The 12,844-nt window shown below is 38.4% G+C and overlaps 1 protein-coding gene across 2 annotated transcripts in view; it reads right to left on the reverse strand.

The window, feature by feature from the left end:
* The window catches only part of RALGPS2 (Ral GEF with PH domain and SH3 binding motif 2), a 109,708-nt gene that overhangs the window by 53,171 nt on the left and 43,693 nt on the right, over nt 1-12,844 (reverse strand). For both annotated transcript variants that reach the window (XM_054285557.1, XM_054285558.1), the window contains exons 6-8: nt 9,775-9,864; nt 6,510-6,602; nt 2,444-2,570 (exon numbers count right to left, since the gene is read on the reverse strand). In XM_054285557.1, coding sequence (XP_054141532.1) covers nt 2,444-2,570; nt 6,510-6,602; nt 9,775-9,864 — 310 coding nt within the window. The remainder of the gene's footprint in view (nt 1-2,443; nt 2,571-6,509; nt 6,603-9,774; nt 9,865-12,844) is intronic.

Below are 12,844 nucleotides of genomic sequence, written 5' to 3' on the forward strand. Positions count from 1 at the left end.
ACACTGCTGACATATTCTGTGTATCAAGGGTCTGCTGCTGAACATATTTATTGGTGTTGCACAGCTTTTCATACCCACATTCAAGTAGGTGAGTGCACACTGATGATGTGCTGCTCTCACCTGCATTTCTAGAATTCTGGAATCACATCACAATCATTGCTGCAAGGAGCTGAGAAACATTTTTACTTCCTCCCCCAGCTAAATGTGGAAGCACATCATTATCTTGTCCACAGAGGGTGAGCTGTGGAAGGAAACAAGACACCAATCTGTACTTCTGTGGCTTCACTCCTATTGGCAAAACCTACACCAAGAAAGTATTTCAGCTTTTTCTTTTAATGCCAAGATGGGCATAAAAAAATCTATACCCACATCTGGTATTTGGCAGCATAAGGGTGAAACATTCATCCTTGAAATTGCAGCTGAAATTCCTTTATAAGCTCATTTTCCCTGTGACCTTCCAAACAGAGGTGTCCATGACCAGTGTTTCTCAAGAGGGGATTTGCAATGGTAAATTTAATTGTATGGCAATTCTGATGCCCTACACTCTTCCAAAGAGCATTTTGAAGGAGCCCCCACTCCTCCTTTTACCATGAGAGGGAATGGTTCTCCTGAGGAATCCCTGCCCTGCACATGCCATGATCACCACTTCCATCTGCAGACTTCTGGGCAGGCTTTCCTATGTGTGTTAAACCAGGAGCAGCACTACTCCCTTACAGAATCTTATAGTAGAAGTATTCCTTTTAGGAATTCCAACCTGTAACTGATAAGCTTAAAACAGTAAGTTAAACAAGCAGTTTAAGTCACTTCTGTTCCAAATTACTCTTACATTAGTAAAAATGCCTTGGGAAGAAAATGGAAGAAATAACAAATCTACTCAGGCCTTAGCAGAGATTAAAGCTTTTATCAAATGAGAAAACTTGGACTCAGCTATCAATCCTCCAAAGTGGATCCAGATTTAGCATGACTATGTTCAAGGCAATAGTTTTTTTTTTGCCACTTTTTTTAAACTGCACAAAATGAATTTTAGAGGGAGTGCTCCAGTGGGAATTCACTACTCCTTTGGAGAATTAAAAAAGGCTTGAGGACATTCCTTATGTCACTAATAAGAACTGGTATCACAGGAAACCAGGACACAACACATGCTTTAACTACAGCAGGTCACAGTAAAGAGCATTTCTTTCTAAACAGAAAAGAATTATATATTTCACTTCAAACTATCAAGTCAAGCCCAAAGGTTGTTCTAATGCAAAAGTTACACAAGAAGCTGCAACTTATTGGTGAAAACATCTGTAACTGAATAAAACTTAAAAACTGTTTCCCAATATTTTGCTTGGGATTTTTACAACCAGCAAGAAAACAATTTGATGCTGGCTTCATGTTTGAAAAATCATGGCATACAGGTCAAAAGCATCAGCATAAGAAGTTGATATTTCAGAAATATATACCAAGTCTCTACATTGTCCATGTACATAAAATGGGAAAGCTCCATGGTTCATCACATTACATAATGCTTGGTTTCCTTTTTGTGCCTTAGTGTTTGTGCCAAACACTACAGGGCATTAAAATCTGGTCCCCCACAGTGAAGTATTTTTTTCTGTTTCTGTAGCAAGCATATAAAATTCAACCAATTAATCCAGGAAAAGTGAACAGCCCAGCAGAGTAAAGGAAGTGTCAAAATTCAGGAACAGAAATTGGAGTTTAACAGGCCTTAATGACCACAAGAGCTCATCTTGAATTCAGGTATAAGAGCAACTAATTATCTGCAAAAATACAAAGAATTGGATATAAAGTGCCTTAATTTTGTGTGATTACCAACAGCTCATGAAACAAAAGCTACATTAAAAACAGCATATTTTAATGCCTGTTAATTTAAGTAGCACTAAATCAGCTTGACAAACAAAACCAACACATATTAAATGCATTTATCTAGTTTTTAGATACACAGAATTATAATTTACTAATAATTATTCCAGAAGGCTGAGTCAGTTATACCAACCTAGTTTCTCTTGTCACATTGGTGTATATTAAATGCAGCAATATCTCCACATTTTACCACGTTCCAAACTCTAAGATCTATATTTATTTCTCTCAGAGGCTTGTGATTTATAGTTTCTCATAAATTAAAAGCCATCATTACTAGAACAGTCAAGTATTTAGTATTTAGGAGGGCTAGCAGGTATAGCAATGAAGTATTTCTCCAGAAGTCACTGTATCTGTACAACATGTGGCAAAATAGTTTCCTAGAAAACTGATACTGCATGTAAAACCTGCAGTGTTTGTGAGCTTTAAGAGGTATTTTTCTTTTTGAGGTTCTGTCCTGCCACATACAGAGTGCTCAGAATCACTCTGGGTTGTAGATTCTCCACTAAAGTACTCAGAGTTTCCTGAATGCTTAAAAAATGGTGTTTAGCTTGTGTAATTACTGGAGAAAGAGGCTGCTTACCTAAGTAGGGAATACAAGGAGTCATCTTCAAGCTGCTGATGTAGTCTCTGAGCCTTTTGTAATTATCTTCTTTACTCATCACATATTCCAGCTTGTCAAAGGTGGCTTTATCCTTCCGACTCAGTAACTAGGCAAAGGAAAAAGAAGGCAAAACCAGATAAGTTTAAGTTAGACCATTATGATTCCCTCTTTTACCCTTACAAGCACAGATTTCCACTTCCCCATTGTTGTTGCTGTTATTGGTGTGCTGGTTTTTTCACTTTTTTTTTTTTTTAACTCAACTGCTTCAAAATTACATAATTTAATTCTTAAAGAGGAGCACTTAAAAAGTTTACAAAGAAAAGCAACAATTCTGGGGGTTAAATTTAAAAATACTTCTAAAAATTAAGCAGGTAAAAATGCTGGTATCCTGGAGGATCCTTCTGAAACACTGTAAGTTACCAAAAACCAAATCTAACTAACACACATCACAGCTTCATGTGCAGTCCACTTCAGCAGTATTCATGGCAGCAACATTTTCACTCTGATTATCCATAAGTGTGCTGGCTTGGGATGGGAAGGAGTCAATTCTCTTCACAGTGGCTAGTATGGGCTATTATCTTGGATATGAGGAAGGATTTTATCTATGTTTTTTACAGAAAGCTCATGGAGTTGTATTTGTCTGCCAACTGGCAATTTTACTGGCTCTTAATATCACAGAAATGTCCACTTTGAACAGAAAACTTTAAAGTCATGGTTCTCCTTCATTATCATCCCTCCTGCCTCCAATCCCTTCCTTTGACAGAATTAACAGCAACCAGGCTCTCTTTGTAAGATAGGGAAAGTAAGTCAAGATATTTTCCAAACACCTTGCTGAACTGCTGCTGCAAAACTGCCTCATAGTCTTCACTTCAACTCAGAATCAGAATTTAACAGAGTGTAAGATGTTCCCACCAAACATTTTGGCAGGAGATTCAGTGTTCCAAGTCCCAGTCACAATTTTCCCCCTACAATGCAATGACAAGGGCCAGATCACTGAATTTCTACACATACTCCCTTTTCACTTCAGTTAAAGATCAACGTAGGTGAGCCTGACAGAAGTGAAGTCTCCCTTCCGTAAATTCACTATTGAAATAATTTATTTTTACTTCAATTCCCTATATCCAACACTTTATGAGGACAGACAAACTGAATGCTGGATCTCAGGAGAAAGCCACTAGTTGAAAGTGAATCGTCTCCCAAGACATATTCATCATTGACATTCCAGCAATTAATTTGCATCTTTAATTTAGGTTTGGTTCCAATACTCAAAAGAGAATTGCAGACTCTTCCAGGAGAAGGAAGCAGCAGACTGACATGACTCCAACCACCCAAATGTGACATTTTACTTGTGAAGTTCATCTCAAAGCTGATTCCAGTTTTATCAGCCTGGAGTAGCTTGCTTCTAATATCATAAAACATTCTGCCATCATTTAATGTCTGAAAGGTTTTTGTAGTTTTGCAGACTGAAGGGTGAGACAAGACCAACATATAACAATTTTCAAACTTGAATGAAATGAACTGTATTTTCCTCAAACCATGCTGATTTGCACACTCTTACTCAAGTTTGATGTATCGTTTCAGGCTCTTTGGATCATCTCAAACAAGCTGATCCTGCATGACTTCCCCTGGTGCTCCTAAGCCAATCCATGCCATGCCTCCATCTCCTGCACCCAGGGAGAAAAGTCCAGAGAAGCCAAGAACATCAGAAATGTTTCTGTGAGGGCCAAGTAAGGACCTATTTCTTAGTCCTTCAGTTTTGGAGCTGCTTCTTTTTTTAATAATGTTTCTCCTTCTGTCTCTTGGATGAAAAGAACAGTAAAGAGCTGTACAAATGCTGAGACAATAAAAGCTAAGGCTGACAGTTTATAGCAGCAGGGAAGGATTTGGAGCCTTCTAAATTGCTCTTGGCTTTCTAGCTGTAGGGTGCCAGCACTGAATACAACCTTTTTGAAATGCCAGCAAGAAGAGATGAGGTCTCAGGATGCTGGGTCACCCCACTTCACATATTTAATGATTATTTACTTTATTGCCCAAACCCTCACTGGTCATCAAGAATTCCTTTACATTAAATGGAGAGAAGCTGAATATTCTATTCTGTGAACTTTCTTGGAAAGACTCACAATTCTTCTCAAGTTTTGAATGGGGCAAATCACACATTAAAAGTAGCACTTATTATTCTCCAGAGTTCAGAGTGTGTGCAGGCAATGAGTGAGACAAATTTCAGACAAATGCAGACATACCGTCAGAAGAATGAATTCCATCTTTTTTAGGAACATGAGATTACCAAGCAAGTATTTAATGGCTCCTTTAAACTCTAGATTCCAACCATTTAAGGTGGCTTTCTTTTTTTTTAGGGAATGAATATACTTGCAGTTATTTTCCTGACTTTGTAAATCGAGTTGATTGAAAGTTGCTACAAACCATCTCGGAAAGGGAGAAGAAATTCTTCCTTGTTGAAGGTTTTGGAGGGTTCCTGTGCAACTTACCCAAATCCCTTTGTGATTCAAATAAAGGCCTGGTGTGCCTTTTCTTGCTTTTAATATACAGAAAGCCAAAGGCTTAGAATTATCTTCAGGAATTTTTAAGCTGAACTTTGAAGAGAAGGACAACTAAATCAGTTTGCAGGGCACATTGCTGGGAGCTATCCTGCAACTTGCATTTGCAAAGGCTCATGTAAGATGATGGAAAGCACAGACTCACTTGGGATTGTGTAAGGAATCAAACACCTGCAGAAATGTGGGAGAAGTTACCTGGAATTTCAGAGGCTGGAAGATGGATGAGCTTTAATGACTGATACATATGTCAAGAGCACACAAACAACCCTTGTAAGTGCAAACCAGTGAATAACCAAACATCAAAAGAAGCTGGGCACTTCCTGTTCTGAGTGCCATTATCATGGCAGTAATGAATGTGGTTATTATTAATATATGGAAATAGTTACATTTAATTTGAGCTGTGCACAAAAAGATTTAAAAATCGACTCAGCCTCACAGTTACATAAAACTGTTGAGGCATCAATTCCAAAACAAAGTCTGAAAACCAGAAGTTCCCCTTGAGATAATTTTGAAGTGTTAATTTCACTAAGATTTCCTCAGAGAGATTTTTGGTATTTGGAAGCAATGTCTAACTTAATTGTGCATTTGACAAAATATGACCAGAATTCTAGAGGAGTATCTTGGCAGAAGTGAATTGTCTTCAATTTTGGGAATATTTATCAACTGAATGACATTTTCATGCAGTTATCAGACAAATAAACTTTCTGCAACATCCAAGGATGCACTGATGTGTGTTCAGGGAAAGCTTTCAGCTTTTTTTAGTGATGTGTATCCTGTGCACAGGAGGATCTCAATCCCTTTTCTGTCACACCAAATGTCACATTTATCTGAAACAGCTGAAAAACTACACAATATATGGCTGAATAAAGACTGTTTTCTAAGCTCTGAAGTATCAATGTGCAAAAGTAAATCCTAATATTCTTCTTACTGAGGATATAATGATAAACAATATTAATGTCAGTCAAAAAAGAGATGACAAATAAAAATGATTCTAAAGAATACTGTCCTTTCATAACCACAAAGGCAGAATTACAAATACACTGTGTAAAGGAGCTGTAAGTATGAAATGATAATGAAAAGTGCTAGAGTTATCAGTCAGAGAAACAACAAATCTCTTTATGGAAACTGAATCAAGAGTTTCTGAACATCTGCTCTCCATAGCAAAAAAAAGAATTCCAACAGTATAAACCCCTAAATGATTAAAGTATGACCCACTTTGGCATTCAGAATTTTCCAGCAACTAAATACAAAATAGGTTCTGGCCAAATGAGAAGCCTCTGCAGGGAACTATTTTTCAGAGGAAAATATTTCTACAGCAGAACGGAAAAAAAAAATTAAGAGGAAACCATAGATTTCAGAGGAACTAGAAGCATTATGTACACAGTTAAAGCTCTCTGTAGCAACTGCTGCAGCCTTGAAAAGGAGCTCCAGGATGTTGTGTTTACCTGGGAAGTGAACCCCTCTCCCCTGCCCTGCTGCTCCCCACTTACCGCCCATGTCTTGGTCAGCCTGAAGATGGGAGCGCTCTGGAGGCCTGACACCACTGCCATGAGGGCATGCAGGTTATTCAGCTCATACAGCTTCTGAGGACAAAAAAAAAGATAAAAAAACCAACAATGAACAACATTCCAAATGCTGTCAATAGTGAACACAGAATAAATGACAATATAAAGATGGAGAAATCTAGTATGGTCCTAAATGAAGTGTTACAGTGAACTGCTGTGCATACAGACCACTTTTATGGCACCTCCTAATTTTTCATTACTGCATCTCTATGGTTTTGGATTAGACTAACTAGCTGTTTCATAGCCCATAGAGAACCCTTATAAATATCTATATAGACACACATCTTGGGGAATATATTAGAAGTGCCAGAAATTTTCTGACATTCAAACCCAACAAATTCCTTTCATAGCACTCGATAGTATTTTAAAACAACACACCAGAAAGGACAACCCAGTGGTGAATGATGTAATCATGTCAGTACCTAGAGTTTATGCAATGACCAAGGCTACATCCAAGCACCCAAAAAATATCTTAGCAGGATGAAATCAAGGAGGTAAATTTCAAAAGCCACATCCCTAGAGTACCCCTCTCACTGAAAATACCATTTCTGGGGTATGACAACTAACTTGTTGTGGAAAGCAACAACCCAATCAAAATTGAACAACAAAAATATTAGGGTAAAAGAATTCCCTTAAAACTCTATACAAAACATTGGGTTTAAGTGCATTTTCTCACACATTTGGAATTTCCCTCCCTTTTCTTTTTCCTTTCCCTCTGTCTCCAAAACCATCCACTGCCTTGGCCAAGTAACTACTGGTACTACTGTAGTGAAAGCTTAAAAACAGTCTGGAGGAAAATGTTCTTCCTGAAGCTCTTCTGAACATAAGCTGTTCTGATAGCTGTGAGCTCCCAGAGATCCAAACTACACTCATTTTTGGTGCAGTGCACCCAAATTGAGGCTTTAACCCTACAGAGAGACTTTGCTAAGGAGAAATGATACTCAATCACAGTACTGCAAATCTTGTTTAATCCATTTGGAATATTCACCAAGGTAGGTTAGGATTCCAGCAAGGAAAAATAAGAAACCCTTCCTATTCAAAAAATGGTGGAAATTCTTTGTCCTACTTGAAACTCAGCTTACTTTGTGCTTAGGAAATCTTTCATGAGGGAAAAGGACAACAAAACTAGACCAAAGGAACACTGACTAAATGCTCAACACCAAAGGAGAGCCTCTATTTGGAAGCATGAAAGCCAAAACCAAGGGTGGTTTTCTGGCTAACAGTTCTGGAACAGGGCAAATGATTCTCTCTCCACTTAACACACTGCCAGGAAACTTGCAGTCTTTTATGGAACAAAGTCCTCACAAGTATTAGTCAGAAATGCCACTTTAACGGCACCCTAGCAGCATTTCCACTCTGGGTGCTCAGACCTCCATGATTCCAGCATGTCCTGCTGACAGTGGAAGTTTGCCCACGCCTTGTGATGAAGAGCTTCCCTCTCCTCATCCTCTTTTGGGAGGATTCTTCAGTAACCAGTGTAAAGGGTAATCAGTGTTTTGTGGGGTGAGGTGGAAGGGTTTGGATGTTTCTCATACACCACAGTCCTGTTATCCTTCCAAGCAGTCCTGCTGAAGTTTGTCCCTCCACTTACACAAGAATTCTTTTTTCCTCCCACACACATCCCAAGCAAGGTAATAAAGTTCACTGTCCCAAAAGACAATGGAGCTGATCAGAAATGAAAAGAAGGGGTTTCCCAGCTGCTGCCAGCAGTGAAACAGGAGTCATCACCAACCAGGACAGTCTGGGAACTTCAGGGGAACTGTTAGCTCCAATTACCTCATGCATTAAGCAGTGCAGATGAGATACCATTTAAGCCATACAATATGTTGCCAGCACAAGGAATCACTGTGGAGTGGATTTACAGCTCCTCTGAAGGTAATTAGTGTGACCCCTGGCACCAAGCTGCTTTGATAACAGCTCTGGATAACAGAAACTGCTTCCAAGAGTTTCCAGTGAAGTTCCACTGCAGTAACTTCATGTTAGCAGCCATATGTAAGCAAAGCCAAGGTAACAAGCACAGAAATAAATGAACTGGTATGGAAACACCCCATACAGAGCTGCTTGCTTTTGTAACTGTGATTTTTACAGCTGACAGGTAAGCAAAGCTCAATCACCTGATTGTCAGAGCACGTAAGTGCCTCCAAGCCAGCAGCATTCCAGCAGCCACTGCACTGCAGTCAGGCTGTGAGGTCAGGCATGCTCAGGGTGCTGTGCCCAAAGCTGAGCCTACAACACCCAGCAGTGCCCAGTCCCATCCCAGCATGAACAGACCTGAGCCCAGCTGGCCTCCCACACCTGTTCTGCACTATGGCCACACAGAGCTGGACCTCCTCCTCCTATGCAGGGACATGGATCATGAAGCCAATTCTTTTATGTTTGTATTTCAAGCAAAAACACAAGAACTGACTTTTAAAAATACATGAGATGAAGATACATTAACTCACCAGATATCAAAGGATGTCTAAGAGAGATCATTAACACTTCATGACCACAGCATGATTACTGAGCAGAGCCTGTTCTATCCTACAAAATTAGCTCTTGCTTTGCCCAAAGTTGAGAGTCAAATCCCACAGGAGTAAAATATTGCTTCATTAAAAAAGGGCTTGTCAAGACAGGGAATGCACTTGAATACAAAATGAATTAATTAACAAATATTTTACTTTTTTTTTTGCAGGTAACCTGGGGTGTCACAGCAGTCAGTTATAGTAAAAGGCAGCCACCATCTGACAGCAGAAACTTGAAAAACATCCCCTTTTTCTCACTATTGTGAAGAAGTTTCAGTCTGTTTGAAGGGCTATATGTCACTCCAGCTTTGCTGACCCTTTTCTTATGAATGTCAGTCCAAAAGGCTTTAGGAAAGACTGAGAGCTCCAAAATGTCTTCTGAATCAAAGTCTATTTTTCAAACCACATTTTTGAAGTTGATATTATTTGAGTAGAGATAAAAGATCCTTTCCTTCCAATGGCAAAAGCAAACAAATAATTTCTATTCTTACTAAAGCTGTTTAAACTGACTGCACACTTTGTGACAACACAGAGGCAAAACAGTTACAGATGTCAACAGAAACAAGCACAGATAAGTCAGGTATCAGGCAGATATTTCCCCATGTGTATTTCTGAACTGATCAAACTGGGTAGAAAACCTTTGATCATGGTGAATCCCACACTCCTTTCACAATACAAATTCTTACCTTTGCAGTTTTGATATAGTGGCTCAAAACTTCAGCTCGTATTTTTAAAGTCTGTGCATGCAGAATCTCTCTAACAACCCAGAAGCTCACCTAAAATGTAGGGAAAAAAGCCTTTTAAAAATACAGAGTTTCAACACTATGCTTTTAAAAGTTTTATTTATTTTTATGGAAGTATGGTCTATGGAAACAGACTTGAGTTCAGTGTAAGATTGAGGGTGAGATCACACACAAAGCAAATGGCAAAACACTCAAACTTTGAATAGTGCTCTCCCAGGAAAATAAAATCATGAAGAAATGTTATGAAAAGGCTACAAAATGAAGGAATATAAACACTAACATTGAATCATATCCACTGGTTTGCTTTCCCACAACATAAATGCTGCATTACATGAATTGAGCAGCTTCAACTACAGTTCATTGACATTTCCAACACCTTGAACAAAAATTAACCCTGAACAAAATAAGAATGCAAGGTAGGAAGCATTGCCATAACCCAACTTCTAGTTTATACTCTTATTTCTGGCTATGCCAATTACCCTCTGATATACAGCACAGTGTCATGCTCTTGGTTAAGCTCTCCAGGACTGACTTCACTGCTGTGGAAGGTCCCTGCTAAATTCAGTATAAACAGTGGTTGCTGCATTTCATACTTACATCAATATCTCATAGAGGCTGTACTCTAAAAATGTTTGGTAATATGTCTAAACTCCACTGTTTTCTCTTCTCTGCTCCCTGCCACCCTCTGCCCTCACAAAGAGTGACAAAAATTAAACACTGTAATAAATCAGTAGTAAATAATTAGCAAAGGGTAACAAATACTGCAGCTTTTATTCATGTATTTGCTACAAGTTGGGAAAAAATTAATTATCACCAAGATACAGCATGACTGGTATTTGCAAAACTACTGAAAACAGTGTATGAAGAAATTTACTACAAGTTTACTCATACATGAAAACCTTTCAACATGTCATGTTGCTTTGATTTTTAAGTGATGCTAAACTACTTCTTGTAAACAGGTTTCTGGCCAAAATCTCAATTAGAAAAATGAAATAACCTGTTCCACTTTGCACAGTACAATAGCTCCTAACACAGAAGAGCACAAAGAAGATCCACACCTCCAAAATGATTACATCTGCAGTGAAGCTACAGGGATCTGATGAAAACTGGGCTGTTAAATCACAACAGCTCTTTGGAAATGAGAAATGGAAGAATGACAGGAAAACCCACAAAAAATCCCCACAAACATCTTGCATAAGAATCACTTCCCTTTGGTCTGTTTGTCTAAGATTGTATTAGCCAGGAAAGAATTAACCACAGAGCTCAGGTTTCTATTTCTTTTCATTTTTCTTCATTTTCTTTCCTCTTTTGCTTTCTTGCAAAGCAAAATATCTCTTCACAAACAAAAAGTGGTTCCAATTGATTAAAAAAAAATCTCAATATGTTGCCATGTTCAAAAATAGCAAAGTTTTGAAACCACTGTTTAAAGTTAAAAGGAGAAAATACGGAAAATTTCATCAAATTGTAATAATCTGAAAGTCATAGTGACAGTAGCTGTATTTAAATGACAGAGATTGTTATTCCCTTTGTTTAGTTAGAGAATAATTTTCCTTTAAGGACAGGGCACCAAGTGCTGAGACAATCTCAGGGGTAGTGACAGTAAAAAAGAATTGAAATTCTTGCACCTACTTCATTGTTTAGAAAACAAAAATACATGTTGAATTGTTGCCAGGTCTTCTCCAGGATTTTCTTTAATTAAATATTCTGAAGGTGTCCTTACTGAGTCCTGCCAGGAGCAGGGATTTGCATTCAGTGATCCTTATGAGCCCCTTCCAACTTGAGATATTCTATGACCCTATCAAATACAGAGGTACTGAATACATAAAATATTTGGCAGTACTTCAAAATTTTGTCTTAAAAAGGTTGACCTTAGTTTGATGCTGTGCTGTAGTTACACAGCTTGAGAAAAAGAACTTTCTTTCCCTGACTGATCAATGAGTTTTTAAGGAGATGCTTTTCCACTGAAGATCAAGGAAATTTGAATTTTTAACACAGATTTCTGTATCACAAAGAATCAGGGAAGGACAACACACACAGCACTACACGTTAAGATCCCAAATCTCTTTGATTTGAAGTTCAGAGAGTGCTGATGTGACAGGAGGACGCCTGTGATGGGCCAGACTGTGACACACTTGCTCAGAACACAGAGCAACACTCCAGCATTTCCATCAGGACAAAAACCTCCTGATTTCCTCTGTCTGTCCTGACTTCTGTGCAAGTTCCCTGGCATCACAGAGACACAAACTCTCCTGTTTGCCCAAGGAAGCTTGGTTTCTGTCCCAGTCCCAGCCAGACCTCAGCTCAACACTCCCAGCTCTTGCAGGAAAAGAAAAAAGCCCAAACAAACCAGAACAAATTTCCTTTGAAGCTTGGAGCCCTCCAGTCCCTTGAGTGACAGAGCAGGCAGGAGATACAGAACCAAACACACTTAATCACTTCCACTTCAACCACTTCCACTCCTCTCTGATGTGTTTTTACTGACACAAACACTGGGGTTTGGCTGGTCATGCCTATTAACTGGTATCTTTAGACAGCACCATAACCTCATGTACTGCACATATTGAAAAAGCAGTAATTTAAAGAAATATTTTTGTTTCATTCTTTACATAAATAATACATATTTGTTCCATATAGTCCTCTCTTGATACATTTAAATGTTATTAGATCAACAACAATCAGCACCATGACTTCCAGCCTTTGGGTGTCAATAGCTCTGATACCAGTTCAAGGCAGCATTTAAAGCCTTGACATATAATTGTATATTTATACTCTTATTATGATCAACTGAGAATAACAGGCTTAACTTTGAACATATCTGTTCTTGAATCATATCTTAAGATTTTTAAATTATCCCATGTTTGCCATATCTAAAACACCAATTCTGTTCTACTGGTGCTATTGAGTTCATAGTCATTGCTTCCAAAACTCTCTTTGCTTTCTGTGCTAATCAAAAAATAGGGAAATTCAAGAATATTCCTTTAATAGTTTCTGGCTTTTCCTTTCAGGTATCTTC

Source organism: Melozone crissalis, unplaced genomic scaffold (assembly GCF_028551555.1).
Source record: "Melozone crissalis strain CALT ecotype California unplaced genomic scaffold, PUWL_Pcris_2 ptg000045l_1, whole genome shotgun sequence".
NCBI classification, from domain to species: domain Eukaryota; kingdom Metazoa; phylum Chordata; class Aves; order Passeriformes; family Passerellidae; genus Melozone; species Melozone crissalis.